Source organism: Carcharodon carcharias, chromosome 12, assembly GCF_017639515.1.
Source record: "Carcharodon carcharias isolate sCarCar2 chromosome 12, sCarCar2.pri, whole genome shotgun sequence".
Lineage (NCBI taxonomy): Eukaryota > Metazoa > Chordata > Chondrichthyes > Lamniformes > Lamnidae > Carcharodon > Carcharodon carcharias.
The window spans coordinates 135,177,929-135,197,200 of NC_054478.1; the positions used below are offsets into that span (position 1 = coordinate 135,177,929).

A 19,272-nucleotide genomic window follows, 5' to 3' on the forward strand; every position below is an offset into this window, starting at 1 on the left:
ACAGTAGGGTTGGAGGGATATGTTAGCTTGAGTTCCTTCATTAAGCTGGGGACATGGAGGAAAGGGAAAATACTGTTGCAGGGAATGATGATGTCTGCTTATTCTAAGTCTTTACATTTACCCTTTTCAGGGAAGCAGCACGGGAGTGTCGTCGCAAGAAGAAAGAGTATGTGAAATGTTTGGAGAACCGGGTTGCTGTTCTGGAAAATCAAAACAAGACCCTCATTGAAGAGCTCAAGGCACTCAAAGACCTGTATTGCCATAAATCCGACTAGCACGCCACTGTCATTCTTGCGAATGATTAACAGACTTGCCCCAAAAGACTATTGGCATGAGCTGGGCGACTCTGCTACTTTTCTAATGGTTTCTCTCCTACATGGGAAAAAAAAATCAAAAAAACTGCATGGATGCAGTTCCGGCAGCTGCACGCCCATGCACCAGGGGATCATGCATCGGATCGCGGGATCCAACCTGGTCAAATCTTTCGCGTTCCAAACTCAAGATAGCCTGGAACCTGGTTTGGGCAATTGCTTTTTTCACATGAACATTTTTATATACAAACTAACTTATCGGTACAAAAAAAATTCTTGTCTAGTGTGACCAGGAAAAATCACAAACATTTTAGTTTAGCATTTTTGTCTTTTCCCCCACCACTACCACCCCATTATTCTTTTTCTTCTTGTTGCTCTGGAGTGCAGTGTTGTTGCAGTCATCCCATCAGGTGGAGTGGGAGTTGCACCTGCATCCATGGCCTTGTCTTTGTGGCACCTTCAGGCCGATACTTTTAAAGGCACATGCTCTGGCAATACGGATGGCTGTGCTATCATCATCTCACCAAGCCATTTGCAGGATACGTCAGATTGCAACCCAGGAACAATACAGAACCACACCACACAATGTTGGCAAGCGTGTCAGGGGGATTGGCCCCGGTTGGGGCAGAAGATCCCTTTAATCCAGAAAGTTGTGGATATCGAGCGCCTTGACTGCTTCGCTTACTGGCCTTTTCAATTAATCACTTTTTTTAGTCTGAGCTTGAATTTTAAAAGTCGTGTTGGTTTGCAATTATATACCTATACATATATATATATATTTTTTCCTCTCTTTCTAAATGGTGTTGTGATCCAGCCAGACTGTTCTGTCAGTCAAGCTGAGCTGACTGCACCCCTGCCCAAAAGGTGGTGAGGCTGGAAGGAATGTTAAGCTTTGTATTTATCATTCAACAGAAAAATATGTGAGGGATCGAACCATAAAACCAATTAATGCTGTAAAACAGCACCCACAGCGAAGTGGGTGTAAAACGCTGTTATTTTTTTTGGGCGGCGGGGGGGAAGAATAATTGTTGTGAAACTGGTCACCTTTGTTTGATGCCTTTGCACTGTATTAATAACACTTTACATTTTTATACTGTATATATATTTCTAAAAGAAGTGTGACTCTGCAAGGAAAAAATAGAACTAGAAAAGGCTAAGGGTTTGTGATACAACCCTTTCACTGCTCTCAATAGAGAGAGCACCGCTGTTCCATCAACCTTGAGGTTCAGCACCTTGTCCCCCACCCTGCAAAATAAACTAGCCCAGTGCAAATTTTAAAAGAGCAAAAGAACAATCTACTTTTTTTCCAAAGCTTTCTTTTTAAAGCGGTCGTAGTACAAAGACACTAACAAGACAGTGCATACAAGATGTCGCACAAATGATCTCTGCGCACCAATGCAAACAAAAGTTCAGTCTGGGAGGAAGAATAACACTCACCCCAAGTGATCATTGCAAGTCGTGGTGTTTGAATCAAGCCAGTTAAGCAGTTCTGGCATCAGCTGAGGAGCAGCCTTGACCAAGGACCTAATTTAACATAAATTTCACACTAAGCAGTCAGTTTCTAGGTAGCTAGGTTGTTACATTGTCAGCTAATTACAGCAAAAGGCACTTAGGCATTTAAGACACCAAGCAACTCGAGTGTAGAAAACTTCACCTGTTGAAGTAAAACAACAGAAAACCAGGAGGGCAAAGAGTGAAAGAAAGCACTTACCATGACCTCAGGACATCACAAAGCTCTTTATGACCAATGAAGTACTTTTTTTTGGAAGTGTAGTCACTATAGTAAGAAACGTGGCAGCTTAAAGCAGTGTGATATCCAACAGGTAATCTGTTTTATTGATGTTTGTTAAGGATATAAAAGCCAGGACGCATGGGAGAAATTCCCTGTTCTTCTTGCAGTAGTACCATGAGACCTTTTACATCCACCTGCAAGGGCAGTCAGGGCATCAGGTTCAAGTCCCATCTGAAAGAGAGCACCTCCAACAGCAAAGCATTCCTTCAGTATGGTATTAGAATACCGCCTCTCCACCTCGTGCGTGTATGCATCCTGCACATATGTGGGGACACACACACACACACACACATTTATGGCTGGGGACCTGAGTGGCAAGGTTTACATTTACAGTATCTTATATTTACTATGCTAATGAAAGCTTGTACAAGCCAACTAGCAAAGCCAAGCACAAGAATGAACCTTAATACTACAATGATGACTTGTTAAGAAGAATGGAAAGACATATATAGTGTCATTCATGACCAGATGATGTCCCATGGCATATTACAGCTAATGAAGTACTTTTAAAATGTAGTCATTGTTCACAGCAACTGCTTTGCGCACAGCAAGATCCCACAGCAATGTGATAACTCAAAAATATTGGTTGAGAGAAATATTGGCCAGGATTTGAGGGAGAACTCATCTTTGATAGTGCTGTGGGATGTTTTGCACAAGGCCTTGGCTTAACCTCTCTTCTGAAAGACAGTACCTGCAAGTCCCCTTAAAAAGTTTAAAACAATCAGGCAGAGTCAACATAGTTTTGTGAAAGGGAAATCATGCTTAACCAATCTGTTGGAGTTCTTTGAAAGAGTCATGTGCTGTGGATAAAGGGAAATCTGTGGAAGTACTGTACTTAGATTTCTAGAAGACATTTGATAAGGTGCTACATCAAATGCTATTGCGAAAAATAAAAGCTCATGATGTAGGGGATAACATATTGGCATGGATAGAAGCTTGGCTAGCAAACAGGAAGCAGAGGATAGCCATAAATGTTTTTTTTCTGGTTGGCAGGATGTAACGAGTGGCATGCCACAGGGATCAGTGCTGGGGCCTCAACTTTTTACAATTTATATAAATGACTTGGATGAAGGGGCAGATAGTATAGTTGCTAAATTTGCTGACAATGCAAAGATTGGTAGGAAAGTAAGTTGTGAAGACGATGTAAGGAGGCTACAAAGTGACAGATTAAGCGAGGGGGCGCAAAGAACTTGCAAATGGAGTATAATGTGGGCAAGTGTGAAATTGTCCATTTTGGCAGGAAGAATAAAAAAGCATATTATCTAAATGATGTGAGATTGCAGAGCTGTGAATCAGTGCATGAATCACAAAAGGCTTGTATGCAGGTACAGCAAGTAATTAGTAAAGCTAATAGAATGTTATTGTTCATTGTGAGGGGAATTGATTACAAAAGTAGGGAGGTTATTCTTCAGTTGAACAGGGCACTGGTGAGGCCACATCTGGAGTATTGTGTTCAGTGCTGGACTCCTTATTTAAGGAAAGATGTAAATGTGTTAGAAGCAGTTCAGAGAAGCTTTACTAGACTAATACCAGGAATGAGCGGGTTGACTTATGAGTTAAGGTTAGACAGGTTAGGCTAAAGGGTTAACAAAAACAGAATTACCTGGAAAAACTCAGCAGGTCTGGCAGCATCAGCGGAGAAGAAGAGTTGACGTTTCGAGTCCTCATGACCCTTCAACAGAAGTTCAGTTCTGTTGAAGGGTCATGAGGACTCGAAACGTCAACTCTTTTCTTCTCCGCCGATGCTGCCAGACCTGCTGAGTTTTTCCAGGTAATTCTGTTTTTGTTTTGGATTTCCAGCATCCGCGGTTTTTTGTTTTTATTTAGGCTAAAGGGTTGCTCATTTAAGACAGGAGAATTTTTTTCTGAGGGTTGAGAGTCTTTGGAACTCTCTTCCTCAAAAGGTGGTGGAAGCAGGATCTTTAAATATTTTTAAGCAGAGCTAGATAGATTCTTGATTAACAAGAAGGTGAAAGGTTATGGGGTGGGCGAGAGGTCACAATCAGATCAGCCATGATCTTATTATGTTGTGGAATAGATTTCTGAAGATGCCTTGAAAATGGTAGTTTTCAAAAAGTAACTGAGTATACACTCGGAGAAAGTTTTGCGACGCTATTCTGAAAGAGCGGGAGTGTGGCATTCATTGGATAACTTTTTCAGCAAACCAGTGCAGGCCGGATGGGTTGAATGGCCTCCTCCTGTGCTGTATGATTGAATGAAAACCCATTTGTAAAGAAAATGCTGTTGAAGAGCAAAAAAAATGTCTCCTTTGATATTCAAAGTAGTTGACATTTTAAAAGTATTTCCACTGCCTTTGACTTCACAGCAGCTGTTCTGCCCTGGAGACCCAATCGAGACTGACTGTCTCTTATGGAATTTACAGTTGGTTTAACTGAGCTAGGGGCTTTCTTTCAGATCAACTCATAATCTGATTGTCCATTCCAACACCCAAAAATCTTGTAACAATTCCCTCAGGGTTACTTCTAAATGAGAAACTTCCCAGCAAAGGGTTTTTGTTTTATTTTCTTCACTTGCCCCATTTAAAAAAAATGTTTTTAAAAATATGGCTTATGTTTAAAACCAGACTTTTGATGGGAATTGTTCAGGATCCTCATCTGTTCGATTACAACCAATACAGAACGTAAGCACTTTAAGATTCATTTTTGTAGCGTATACTGTTTCTCCCTGGTTCTTACCCCAACCCCACACGCGCACAATTTTCCCCTCTTCCGTTAGAGTATCGCTCACTGAATCCTACTGTAAAAAGGAGACCATTTTCCCTATATTGCCTGTCCCAGTTCTTTGAAAGAGTTATCCACTTACTCCCATTCCTCTGGCAAAAGAGCCAGAAGCAAGATGAGAAATTATTTTATGCTGTGAGTTATGATCTGGAAGGGTGGTGGAAGCATATTAATAATAACTTTCAAAAATGGAATTGAATAAATACATAAAGGAAAAGTTTGCAATGCTATGGCGAAAGTGTAAGGCAAGTGGGATTTATTGAATAGCTCTTTCAAAGCACCAATGCAGGCACGATGTGCCAAACAGCTGCCTACTGTGCTGTAAGTTATTGTCTCTAAGTTTGTCATCTTGTTGATTATTTTATCATTCACACTTAGAGCTGGTGTTTTTTTAAAAAAGTGATAGTGGAACAAATTTCAGGTTTTGCAGTTCACGGTCTATATTTTGGGGTGGTGTGTGAAAATCGAGTGTTCCAAGGGCATTCTCTCACCCACTGCAATTGGTTGGCGATCAAATATCCTGGCAATGGCTCTCCCTCTTCTCTGACCTTGGGCCTGAGAACAGGAAAAAAAAACAACAAAAGGGGTAGAGATGAATTGAAACAAATTGAGCTTCATTTTTGTAAGCTTATACAGCAGTTTATTGCTCCCTGGTTCTCATCCCACAATTTTTCACTCTTCCATTCGAGGATCACCCACTGAATCATACTGGAAAAAGAACATTCTCCCCATGCTGCTTGTGCCAGTTCTATGAAAAAGCTATCCACCTGGTCCCTCTCCTCTGCTCTCTTCTATAGTGATGCAAGTTTTTCCTTTTCGAGTATATGTCCAGTTTATCTTGTCTGTTATTCTTCAGCCAGTTGCCTTGAATCTGAGTCCTCTGGTTTATCCACCCTGGCAGTATCACCTTACTAACAAAACCATCATGGGGCCCTGAAAACCATCCAGTACCTACCCACATCTGAAATTTCATAGCGAGTACCAGCTAGTCTGACATGAGTATCACAGCACACACATATGAATATCCAATTGGAGTCATTGTATGGTGATCCAAAGTATCAACATCACCTAATTTTCCTTTTCCTTAACCCAGGCTAAATACAGTGACCCTGCTAACTGACCAGGTTAATTTTAGCTAACTCAGTAGCAATTGAACCTTGAGCCTTGCTGTCCTATATAATGAGTCCTTCAGAATAGCTTGCAGAATGGATTTGAATGGAAGATTATGAACTCCAGCTCTGTAGAGGTAGCTCTCAATTTCTGATACTTGTTGATAGTAATACCATGTGTAATGCAGAGGCTGCAACATTACATTTCAGAAATTACATCCTTAAGAGTTTTAGGAGAGACTAGTTTGTGGTTTTCCCAAAATTCACCAATCAAATTTTTGAACAACTTCTAGTGTCCCACCATTGGTGGCCATGCCTTCAGCTGCTTATGCCTTAATGGAATTCCCTCCCTAAACCTCTTTGCCTCTCTCTCTCCCCTTTCTAAGATACTCCTTCAAATCTACCACTGAGTAACCTTCTGGTCACCTTAAGGGTAGCACCTTATGTGGCTTTCTGTCAACTCCTTGTCTGATTACACTTGTGAAACATGGGATGTTTTACCATATTGGAGGTGCTACATAACTGCAAATTGGTGAACGTAATGTGGAGAAAAATAGACATTTATACATCATAAGAATTTTAAGACAGAGCAGGTTGTGGTTTTTTAAAATTCAGTTTTTATTAATGTTGACCTCTAGGCTTATTTTAAATTTAAACAAGTTTCGAAGGAGAGGCTCTCATCAGAAGCCACTTTACTGGGACATTGCCAACAAAATACAATATAATTTATTGCAAACTTTGAGCTAAGAGGATTTAATTTTTTACTGATGTGCTGTTTAAGCCAGACCTTGTGAAATCAGGAATTGTACCCCTATGCATTGTCTGCTCACTCTCCATCCCCAAATACCCAAGATGGAATTTCTCCTCAACTGGATCTTTGCTTTCTCCAACTCTGACAGTTTGATATCCTACAGCCAATTTCAAAGGCGCCATGTAATAATTTATTTCACGGGTTGTGGGTGTGGCTGGCAAAGCCAACCTTTATTTCCCATCCCTAATTGCCCTTGAGAAGGTGGTGAGCTATCCCCTTAGCAGCTGCAGGTCATGTGGTGTAGGTACACCCGTAGTGTGTTAGGAAGGGAGTTCCAAGTCTTTGACCCAGTGACAGTGAAGGAACAGCGATATAGTTCCAAGTCAGGATGGTGAATGACTTGGAGGGGAACTTCAAGGTGGTGGTGTTCCCATGTATATACTGCACTTGTCCTTCTAGGTGGTAGAGGTCATGGTTTGGTAGGTGTTGCCTGGTGAGTTGCTACAGTCCATCTTGTAGATGATACACACTGCTGCCACTGTGCATCTGTGGTGGAGGGAATAAATATTTTAAGGTGGTGGATGGAGTGCCAATCAAGTGGGCTGTTTTGCCCTGGGTGGTGTCAAGCTTCTTGAATGTTGGAGCTGCAATCATCCAGGCAAGCAGAGAGTACTCCATCACACTCCTGACCCTTGTGACATGTAGATGGTGGACAGTCTTTGGGGAGTCAAGAGGTGAGTTACTCACTGCAGAATTCCCAGTCTCTGACCTGCTCTTGTAGTCACAGCATTTATATGGCTAGTGCAGTTAAGGTTCTGGTCAATGGTAACCACCACCAACCCCGCCCCCCCCCCCCCCACCTTGGCAAGTTGTTGATAGTGGGGATTTTAGTGATGGTAATGCCATTTAAAGTCATGGAGATGGTTAGGTTCTTGCTTGTTGGAGATGGTCATTGTGTATGGTGTGAATTCAGCCTGAGGCTGAATGTTGTCCAGGTCTCACTGCATACAGAAACTGGCTGCTTCAGTATCTGAGGAGTCACAAAGGGTGCTGAACATTGTACGAACATCAGCTAATATCCCCACTTTTGATGTTATGATGGAGGAAAGGTCATTGATGAAGCAGCTGAAGGTGGACAAGCTTAGGACACAACCCTGAGGAATTCGTGCAGTGATGCCCTGGGACTGAAATGATTACCCTCCAGCAGCCACAACCATCTTCCTTAGTGCTAGATATGTCTTTAATCAGTGGAGAGTTTTCTCCCTTATTCCCATTTACTCCAGTTTTGCCAGGGCTCCTTGATGCCACATTCAGTCAAATACTGCCATGATGTCAAGGGAATGTTTGGACCAAGGCTATCATGAGATCCAAAACGAAGTGGCCTGGCAGAACTCTAACTGAGCGTCAGTGAGCAAGCTATTGCTGAGTAAATCCCACTTAACAGCACTTTGCTGACGGAGAGAAGACTGCTGGGGCAGTAATTGGCCAGGGTAGATTTGTCCTTTTTGTAGAGAGGACATAGATTGGCAATTTTCCACATTGTCGAATAGGTGCCAGCTTGAATGCTTCAAAGCAACGCTTGGGGGTTCTATGTTGAACTTTGCAAGAGAGTAATGTTTTGGAAAAATGAAAATCCCCCAACAGATTTCAAAATCGGTGTCAACACCAAGTTCATGGAAAGTCCTATCGATCTTGATGTATTGGCAGCAAAAAACGTTTTGCTGCTGGATTTGTTTTTCAAAAGAACTCACTGATTCACTTTGAAATACCTAAGGTGAAAGTTTATGATTTATTTGGACGCTATCCGCTCTAGCTTGGTTGGTAGCACTCTTACCTCCTGAGTCAGAAGGCTATTTCAAGTCCCATTTAAGGGCTTGCGCACACAAATCTAGGCCAGACTTGTACAACCTTTGTGTGTGTGTGTGTGTGTATGGGGGGGTGGGTGGGTGGGAGGGAATATTTCCATTTTCTTCTCACTTGAGCAAATTTCAGAAAAATGCATGAATTTAAAAAAAAAACTGAAGAAGAAAACAATTTGCTGAGCAAAAATAAAGCAAAGTCAAAGCAATAAATTGATTTTTAGAAAAAGAGTAATTAATAAAGGAGATTTTTGGAGGTTGAGAGGGCCAGTGTGTATGTCGGGCTCACTTCCAGTTTCGGGGTGCTGACTCACTTGGCCTTACCCACTGTGTGAGGGGTTTAAATAATCTAATGATGTGTGGGGATGTGAGTGAGTGAACATTCTGAGACTGGTAGTGAGCCAGATGCGAGCATTTAATCTCCACCCCCCCCCCCCCCCCCCCCCCCCCTCCCCCTCTGTCACTGTGTTTCTCTCTCACACTATTTCTCTCTCACTCTCTCGTTCTCTCACATTCTCTTGAGCACTCTCTGGAATGAGCTCACGCCTGCCCTCTCGCTCACACACCCGCTCTCCTTTGCTCGCACTCTTGCTCGCTCGCTCTCTAAGTGTGGTAGTGGGCGGGAAAAATGGCATTTTACCCGCTAGCTATGATCGCAGGTTTTTACGCCATATCGTCCCAAACCTGCCACACATGCACTCCCAGGAAACATGCATGCAGTATCAATGGCGGGCGGGCTCTCATTCACCCACCTGCCATCAGCCTGCTGGCGCCATGTTTAAAGTCCAGCCGCAAACACATCTCAGTGCTTCCCAACCACCACTGCTGCACGGAAGACATGTCCCTGAAACTGAAAAAGACCGCAGCCCCAGGTTCATGCCGCATCCCTCAAGCGCCTTTTGGAGGCCGTCTGTGATGTCCTCTACCCCCTCTGTGGCTGCTGGATGGGATAGCAACAGCACTAACCCGGCTTGGGAGGCTGTGGTAGCGTTGGTCAGTGCCAATGCCCTTCAAAAGAGGCCAGCCATGCACTGTCCCAAGAGAATGAATGATATCCTTGGACCTTCCAGTGTAAGTCACTCTTCTATCACTCACCCCACATACTCACAAGCCCGTCACACATCCATAGGGCCCTCACTGCCAGTTCAAGAGACATCACCATTCATTCTCACAATCAGTGTCATTGTCCTCATCCCATCCATGGGACCACTCACCACCTACACAGGCTAGGCATACTTATCATCTGGCCTGGCAAGCATCCTTATAGTCACTCCATCTCTATTCATGCAGGACAAGCTGCCACACAACACCAGGGAGAGGTCACAGGCCAGTGATGGAGTGCCAAAATCAATGCACTCTCAGACTTTGAAGACAAATTACAATGGCTGCAGTTTAAAAGACATGTCCACTGGAATAGGATGAGATATATATATATATATACATATATACAATGTTGCAATCCTGGAACAGTGTGCACCATGAAAGATAGGATTGTGCCGGAAAGGAGTCCTGGACAAAGCGAGCTGCCTGCCATCAGCATTTTAATTGGCTCCTGACCAGGATTAGCATCAGAGCAAAGCAGAATAGCTCCTAGTCTAAAAGGAACAAGACCTAAAACCTCTTTCTCCTGTGTGTGGAAGATTCCAGTAATTCCACAATAATACCTAGCTGTTTTTTTTTTTCTCCTCATATCTCTATAACCTGCTGCTCTCTCTCAAAACCCCTGTCAAGAGGCAAAGGGCAAAATCACTGTGAGAGACATTGAAAAGCAAGTGCTCAACCAGTGAACTAAATACTGAAAGTGCTGGAAGACCACCTCGTGTCATCAACAAGACCTGAAAGGAGTTTGGAAGACATTGATCAAAATCAACCTATTGAATCCTGTACTCCAGAATTGGTGCTATTGAACTGTTTTATCCCACCCTTAAAATCCATGTTTTTGTATGTCTTATGTGTCTTGTATGCGTGTGTATAGGGATTTAAGGAGGGGGTAGAGTTTAAGTTATAGTGTTAGAAATTAGTTCATATTTCTCTCTTTTGCCACTGGTTAACAACAGTTTGTTCAATAAATAGTTATTTACTTATTAAGTTTATTAAGTGCTTGTATTCTGTTAACTTAAATTAAGCAGGTAGAATTGGGACAATCTGGTGGTTTGATCAAACTTTTTTCACATTTGTCATGGCTCAGGGAGTAGTGGGGCTTGATATTACAGCGCATTATCCCCCTTGAGTTGTGACACTATGATGCGACCCTGATCACAAAGTGCAAGCGATCTGACCTTGGCCAGAGGCACGGAGTCAGACATTCTCAGAGGCTATGTGAAGAGTGTCGACACTGCATATCGTCATCATCCTCCTGCAATCGAGCAACAATTAGGGCCTCCACTGCATCTCCATGACAGGAGCATTCTCACAGAGGGTATTCACGCAGCCATAAGCCAGACTGGAGTCAACATTCACAGATGCGATGTGACACTGCATGTCATCATCCTCTGAAAATCCAGCAGCTACAAGGCCCTTCCAAGCATGCCTGCCTCATCTAGCCAGTGTGAGGGCCTCATCCCCATCATCGTCGCCTCCGAGGACCTCCTCACCCCCATCCCCGTCGGTGTCCTCTTCATTGGAGGAGACCTCCAGCTCCTCTATCTCCTCCTCAGCCAGCTCGTCTCCCCATTGGAGCTCCAGGTTGTAAAGGACACAGCAGACGACAATGATGCATGACACCCTTTGCGGACTGTATTGCAGGGCTCCACCAGACTGGACCAGGTACTGGAACCTCATCTTCAGCATCCCAACGGTCTGCTCCACCACAAGCTGCAGCATGAGCCTCTTTATACCGTCGCTCTGCTACAATCTGAGGCCGCCACATGGGTGTCATCAGCCACAGCCTCTTTGTGTGGCCCTTTTCCCCGAGGAGCCATCCCTGGAAGACCTCAGGGATCTATGACTGACTGAGGATATAGGAGTCGTGCACACTCCCTGGAAACTGCGCACACCTGCAGGATGCGTTTCTGATGGTTGCACACCAGCTGCACACGCATCGAGTGGAATCCCTTGCGGCTGATGTAGTTCACCGCGTGTTGTGATGGAGCCCTGAGCACCACGAATGCAGTTGATCTAACCCTAAACCTGCAGGAAACCCAAGATCTGGGCGAATCCAATCACCCTTGCATCCTGGCTGTCCTTGTCCTGGGCGAAATGAACCAAGTTGTGTGCCCTCGCAAAGATGGCATCCATGACCACATGGATGCATTTGTGGGTGGAAGTTTGTGATATCCCACAGAGGTCACCTGTGGAGCCCTGAAAGGAGCCACTGGTGTAGAAATTGAGCACCCCGGTCACTTTCATGGCCACTGGCAGTGGATGCCCTCCATGTCCCTGTGGTGCCAAATCCTGCAGCAGGTGGCATATGTGACTAACCAGTTCCCTAGACATGCGCAGCCTGGGGCAATGCTGGCTCTGGCTCATCTACAGGAATGAAAGGCGGCGGACCCTGGGTGTCGCTAGGCACCGACCAGCAATGGCTCACTGTAGCTCCTTGGCAGCATGTGCAGGAGCCCCAGCTGCCCCTTCTTCCTGAGGTTTCTGCTCCTGCCTCTACGCAGCCAGGAGCCTCAGTCGCCCTCTCGTCTGTCGTCTCCGCTCTCTGTAGCCCATCAGGCATACAGCTAGTCCACCAGGCTCCATGATCCTGATGTACTCCTCCTGCAGGATGAAAATGCGAAACACTTGGTTAGCATGGGGGCACTAAAAACCTGTCCTAGTTAAGGTTGAGTCCTAGTTAACGCTTCCCGGAGAGTGCTGGGCACACCTTGGATGGCCAGAGATTAGTGCACTGCAAGGCTGCCCTGTTAGCTTGAACCATGGGGGAGACTGGTCCAAACTAGGATGCTGACGTTACAAGGAGCTGTGAGCGCCTCCAGCAGAGTCTGTTCTATGGACAGCCTTAGCAAGGAGATTGTACAATGTGTGCAGTTGTCCAACTGTTCTGCAGTCCACTAAAATGCTCATCACTTTGCAGTCTGCGCCTGAGGGGTGAAAAGCTTTGGAGCACTCGGTGACACTTTGCCTCTGCATTGCCCGAGTGTGCAGATAAGCTAGAAGCCCAACTCCAATCATATCAATGTGGCTGTGCCTGAACTATCTCAGCTCCAGAGGAATGGTCACTTTATACAGGTTTCCCTAAGGTGGGGCCATTTCCCTCACCCACCCTACCCCCGACCCTGAACGCTTGTGCGCTATATTCAGCAGCAGGGCTGCCCTAAACCCCGACACCCCAATGCCCCTGAAGCTTGAAAACCAACAGGTGACTATGGCGAGCACTGCACAATGTTACTGTGCTCTCACCTCCGAGTTCCCCTCAAACCGCAGGCTGTTGTGAAACACGTCGGCATGCTTTCCCGCCAACTTGCCGGATGATCGAGCGGGGGGGCCGATACCGGCAGGCTGGCCTGATAATGATATGCTGATGTATTACAATGAGGTTATGGATGTCCGTTGACGGGAAACGCAGCCTGCCATTGACGGGCTGAGCAGACGACCCAGGCACTGGTTTCCCACTGTCGTAAAACCGATGGCACCTTATTGTCCTCCGGCTGGCACAGAAAATTCCACCCACTCACTCGCTCGCTCTCTCTCCCTCTCTCTCTCTCATACACACTCTCTCTCACACATTCTCTCTCACACGCACCCCCTCTAGCTTGCTATCTCAAGCACTGTCTCTCTTTCATGCACTCTCTCTGATGCACGCACTCATGCGCTCTTGCTCACATGTGCTCACGCTGTCTCACATGCACGCTCTCGCATGCACTCTCTCACATGCTCTCTCTTACGTGCTCTCTCTTACGTGCTCTTCTCATGTGGTCTCTCACACACTCTCACGCGCTCTCTCTTTCACACTCTCATGCTTGTGCTCTCTCTCACATGCTCTCTCTCTCTCATGCGCTCTTTCTCTCACACACCCTCACTCTCACATGCATGTGCTCTCTCTCACTCTCTCATGCAGGTGCTCTCTCTCACACACTCTCTCACACACGCACTCTCTCACACTCTCTCTTGCTCTCTCACGCTTTCTCTCACGCACTCTCTCACGCACTCTCTCACACGCTCTCTCTCACACTCTCATGCACGTGCTCTCTCTCACGCACTCTCTTTCTCACGCGCTCTCTCATGAACTCTCTCTTTCATGCACATGCTCTCTCACGCGCTCTCACATGCTCTCTATCTTTCACACACTCTCTCACGTGCTCTCTCTCTCACGCACTCTCTCTCTCACGTGCGCTCTCTATCTCTCACACACTCACATGCTCTCTCTCATGTGCTCTCTCTCACATGCTCTCTCTCACGTGCTCTCTCATGCATGCTCTTTCTCACACGCTTTCTCTCTCATGCACTCTTTCACACTCTCTCATGCATTCTCTCTCACGTGCTCTCTCTCGCACTCTCTCTCACGCACTCTCTCCCTCACACGCTCTCTCTCTCATGCGCTCTCTTTCTCACACTCTCTCATGCACATGCTCTCTCTCATGTACTCTCTCTCTCACGCACTCTCCCTCACGCACTCTCTCTCACACACTCTCTCTATCATGCGCTCTCTCTCTCTCTCCCTCACGCACTCTCACGCACTCTCTCTCTCTCTCTCATGTGCTCTCTCTCTCATGTGCTCTCTCTCATGCGCTCTCCCTCTCTCTTTCACGCACTCTCTCTCATGCGCTCTCTCTCATGCACTCTCTCATGTGCTCTCTCTCTTATGCGCTCCCTCTCTCATGCGCTCTCTCTTAAGCACTCCCTCTCTCAAACACTCTCTCTCATGCGCTCTCTCTCATGCGCTGTCTCTCTCACGCACTCTCTCTCTCTCACGTGCTCCCTCACATGCTCTCTCTCTCACGCACTCACTCTCTCATGCACTCGCTCTCTCATACACTCTCTCTTGCACGCACTCTCTCATGCACCCGCTCTCGGTCTCTGGCATGCATGTGCTCTCGCTCTCTCTCTCTCTTTCTCACAAGCACCTGCTTGCTCCATCTCGCATGTGCGCTCTCTCTCATGCACCCGTAGCCGCCCGTTCTCTCTCATGCACCTGCTCGCTCTCTCAAGCACCTGCTCACTCTCTCATGCATGCACACCCGCTCGCTCTGTCTCACTCTCCCAACCGCTCTGTCTCCCTCACGCGGGTGCCCCCGCTCTGTCTCCCTCACGCGGGTGCCCCCGCTCTGTCTCCCTCACGCGGGTGCCCCCGCTCTGTCTCCTTCACGCGGGCGCCCCCGCTCGCTCTCCCTCACGCGCATGCACCCACTCGCTTTCCCTCATGCGGGCGCACCCGCTCGCTCTCCCTCATGCACGCGCTCCTGCTCACGTTCTCATGCACCAGCAGCCGCTCACTCTGTCTCATGATGTGCACCCACTCACTCTCATGCACGCACATACCACTCGCTCCCACTCACACGTGCATCCGCTCACCCTCTGAACAAAGGTAATTAGGGATGGGCAATAACTGCTGGCCTAGCCAGTGACACTCATATCCAATGAATAAAAAAAGCTTGCTTGAGTTTTTTGATGGGGTAATAGGGAGAGTTGATAGGATAATGATGTTGATGTGGTGTACACGGACCTTCAAAAGACATTTGATAAAGTGATGCAAAATAGATTTGTAGGCAAAGTTAGAGCTCATGGAATAAAAGGGGTAGTCGCAACATGGATAAGAAATTGGCTGAGTGACAGGAAGCAGTGAGTAGTGGTCAGTGGATGTTTTTCAGGTTGGAGGAAGGTTTGTAATGGAGTTCCCCAGGGGTCAGTGTTGGGACCCTTGCTCTTCCTGATATACATAAATGTTCTTGAACTTGCTGATTAGGGCACAATTTCAAAATTTGCAGACAATACAAAACTCGCAAGTATTGTGAACTGTGAGGGAAATAGTGTAAAACTTCAAAAGGACATGAACAGTTTGGTGGAATGCGTGGATAAATAGCAAATGAAATTTAATGCAGAGAAGCGTGAAGTGATTCTTTTTGGTAAAAAGGGTCCATAGAGACAATATAAAATAAAGGGTACAATTCTAAAGTGGGTGCAGGAGCAGAGGTATCTGGGTATATATGTGCATAAAACATTGATGGAGCTGGAACAGGTTGAGTGAGCAGTTAATAGAGTATTCAGCATCCTAAGCCCAGTTGACTTTAGCTTAACATCTGTCATAGGGAAAATGCTGGAATCTATTTATTATTAAGTATGTTATAGCCGGGCACTTAGAAAACCACAATGCAATCAGGCAGAGTCAACATGAATTTGTGAAAGGGAATTAGTGTTTGACTAATTTATTGGAGTTCTTTGAGGAAGTAACAAACTATGTGAATAAAGGGGAACATGTGGATGTGCTGTACTTAGATTTCCAGAAGATATTTGACAAGATGCCACATCAAAGGTTACTATGCAAAATAAAAACTCATGGTCTATGGGGCAATGTATTAGCATTGATAGGGGATTGGTAGTTAACAGGAAACAGAACAGGCCTAAATGGGTCATTTTTGGTGTGGCAGGATGTGACAAGTGGGAGTGCCACAGGGGTCAGTGCTGGGGTCTCAACTACTTACAATTTATATCAATGGTTTGGATGAAGGGACCAAATGTTTGGTTGCTAAATTTTCAGATGACACAAAGATACGTAAGAAAGTTGTGAAGGGGACATAAGAAACCGGCAAAAGGACATTGGACAAGAATTTGGCAACTGGAGTATAATGTGTATGGTAATTATGATTTTGTTAAATGTTGGACTGTACCTTTAAGAATAGTCCTGTGATGTAAGATCACACAGTCCGTGTAAACCAATGTGTTAGCAGTGCAGGCTACCTCCTCAGTCAGTGTAGAGATAAAGATGGAGTTGAAAGCACACGTGTAGTTGCTGCTGGCTGTATTGTAAATAAACCTAATGTCTCCACTTAGAAAGTTGTCTGCAGATCAACTCTATTACAAATAGGTGACAAGGCCACACTACAAAAATGTGGGAAAATGTGAACTTGTCTACTTTGGCAGAAAGAATAGAAAAGCAGCATATTATTTAAATGGAGAGAGAATGCAGAACTCTTGAGGTACAGAGGGATCTGGTTGTCCTGGTACATGAAGCACAAAAAGTTAGTACACAGATGTAACAAGTGATTAGGAAGGTAAATGGAATATTGTTATTTATTGCAAGGGCAAATGGAATATTTAAGTGTTTTACTACAGCTGTACAGGACCATAGTTTGGGGAAAACTGTGTATAGTTTTGGTCTCCTGATTTAAGGAAGGATATAAATACATTGGAAGAAGTTCAGAGAAGGTTCACTTGACAGATTTGGAATGGAGGCAGTTTCTTATGAGGAAAGGTAGGGAACTTGACAGGATGGATGCTGAGAGGATGTCTTCCCTTATGGGGAGATACTAGAACTATGGTACACAGTTTAAAATGAAGGTGGAGATGAGAAGAAATTGTTTTCTTTCTGAAGGTCATGAGTCTTTGGAACTCTCTTCCCTAGAGAGTGGTGGAGGCAGAGTCACTGAATATTTTTAAGGCTGAAGCAGATAGATTCTTGACTGGCAAGGGAGTCAAAGGTTATCTGAGGTAGGTGGTATGCAGGGTGAGGCCTCAATCAGGTCAGCCATGAATGGTAGAGCAAGCTTGAGGGGCCAAATGGCCTACTCCCACTGCTAATTCGTATGTTCACGGGCTTTGTTAACAGGGACATAGTGTACAAAAGCAAGAAAGTTATGTTAAAGTTGTATAAAATGCTGGTTTGGTCTTAAAAGGAGCATTGTGTCTAGTTCTGGGTGCCACGCTTTAGGAGGGATGTGAAGATATTATGGACGGTGCAGAAACGGTGTATGAGAATGGTTCCAGAAAAGAGGAACTTCAGTTACGTAGATAAATTGGAGAAGTTGAAACTGTTTTCCTTGGAGAAGAGAAGGTTGATAGGAGATTTGTTACGGGCATTCAAAATCACGAGGGGTCTGGACAGAGTGGATAGGGAGAAACTGTTCCCATTGGTGGGAAGATCAAGAGCCAGAGAGCAAAGATTTAAGGCAATTGGCAAAAGAAGGAAAGCAATTGGCAAAAGAAGGAAAGGCGAATTGAAGAAAAGCTTTTTCACGCAGCAAGTGCTTAGGAATGCACTGCCTGAGAGGCTGGTGAAGCCTAGTTCAGTCAAGGTATTAAAGAGAGAATTGGATTATCCTCTGAAAAGGAAGAATATGCTAAGCCACAGCGAGAAGGCAGGCATATCACCCTTGGCGAATTGCTCCTTCAGAGAGCTAGCACAGACAACAGGCCAAATGGCATCCTGTAATGTAACCACTCTATGATTCTGAGAAACTACCAACGAGCTTACTGTTGTTTTCTGTTAAAATAAATCTATTTTGAGTTTTGTCTTCTGCGTTGAATAGTCAATGTGCTGGCTTCAGGAAGACCTGCAAAAGACTTGATGGATAGAAAGGTTATTAACACTTATAGAAGTTACACAACAGAAACAGGCCTTTCAGCCTCACTGGTTTGTGCAGGTGTTTATGATCCACAGAAGCTTCCTCGTGTAACCCTATCAGTACATTCTCCTATTCCATTCTCGCTCATGTACTTATGCAGCTTCCCCTTAAATGCATCTGTGCTGTCCACCTCGACCAGTCCATGTGATAGCGAGTTCTACATTCCAACCACTCTCTGAGTAAAGAAGTTTGTCAGTAAGATATAATAATTTATTTATTAATTTATTGGAATTTATTGTAAAATAGAGTAATAGTGGGATGTGTCTATGCATGCGTTTGTGTGTGTGAGAGACTTAACTGAATTAGAGGCAGCTAGTCTGGGTGCTTTGATGTAGGAAGAAAAGTTAGGTTTGAAATGTTAATTAGGTAAACATGGGGAAGTTTAGAAACATAGGCATCAAGGGAACATTTGCATTTTTAAATAAACCAGACTGGATTGTTTTCAAAAGAGGGAGTGAAATGTGTCACCTAGCCAGGTGAAGTTTAGAAAAAGTGTGTTTATTTTTCCCAAAGATCACTGGTAAAACTTAGTGCTATGGTAGATTTTTTATTAGTAGAGGTCAAGTCCAAAAGACGTAGTGAAACAATGGGAATTTGCATTCAAAGAGGAAAATATGTATAGGAGATAAGACTGTTTGTAAGGGAGGCAGACTAAGATCCAACAAGTACGAAAAGCCTGTAGCCTGTACGTATCAAACTGCTGCCTCCAGGGTCTGAAGTTAAGAGAACTCACTTTGAATCTGACTGTTCAGGATATCATTTACTTTGCCTGGGTCTTTTAAAATCTATGTGTCTTACTGTTGCCTTAACAAAAGTGTAACAGGGAGTTAAATTAATTAGGGGATTTAGAGTTATTATAGTAGTAATTTGTAGATATATGTATGTGCTTACAATCTTTTCTTTTATTAATAAATGTTTAATTTAGTTTTATAAAGACCTCTTAAGACTCGGTGGTCTTATTACTGAATTCAAAGCCCGCATCTCAAAACATGCAAATTGAAAGTTAGTTGTGACAGTTGTTTCAAGTTTCCCTCTGGGAATTGAACAGCTCAGTATTTACCATCTGCTGTGTCACAACAAGTTCCTCCTGAATTCCATATTGGACTTAATAGTGACCATCTTATATTTATGACCCCTAGTTTTGGACTGGCCCCACAAGTGGAAACATCATCTCCACGTCTCCATGTAATAAATCCCTTTGTA

The 19,272-nt window shown here is 44.7% G+C and overlaps 1 protein-coding gene across 1 annotated transcript in view; it reads left to right on the forward strand.

Annotated features, from left to right (window-relative positions):
* Window positions 1-1,599, forward strand: part of creb1b (cAMP responsive element binding protein 1b) — a 72,629-nt gene extending 71,030 nt beyond the window's left edge. Inside the window, exon 8 of the mRNA XM_041201486.1 lies at window positions 131-1,599. Within this exon, the coding sequence (XP_041057420.1) occupies window positions 131-275 (145 nt within the window). The 3' untranslated portion in view covers window positions 276-1,599. The remainder of the gene's footprint in view (window positions 1-130) is intronic.
* The last annotated feature ends 17,673 nt before the right edge of the window (window positions 1,600-19,272 follow it).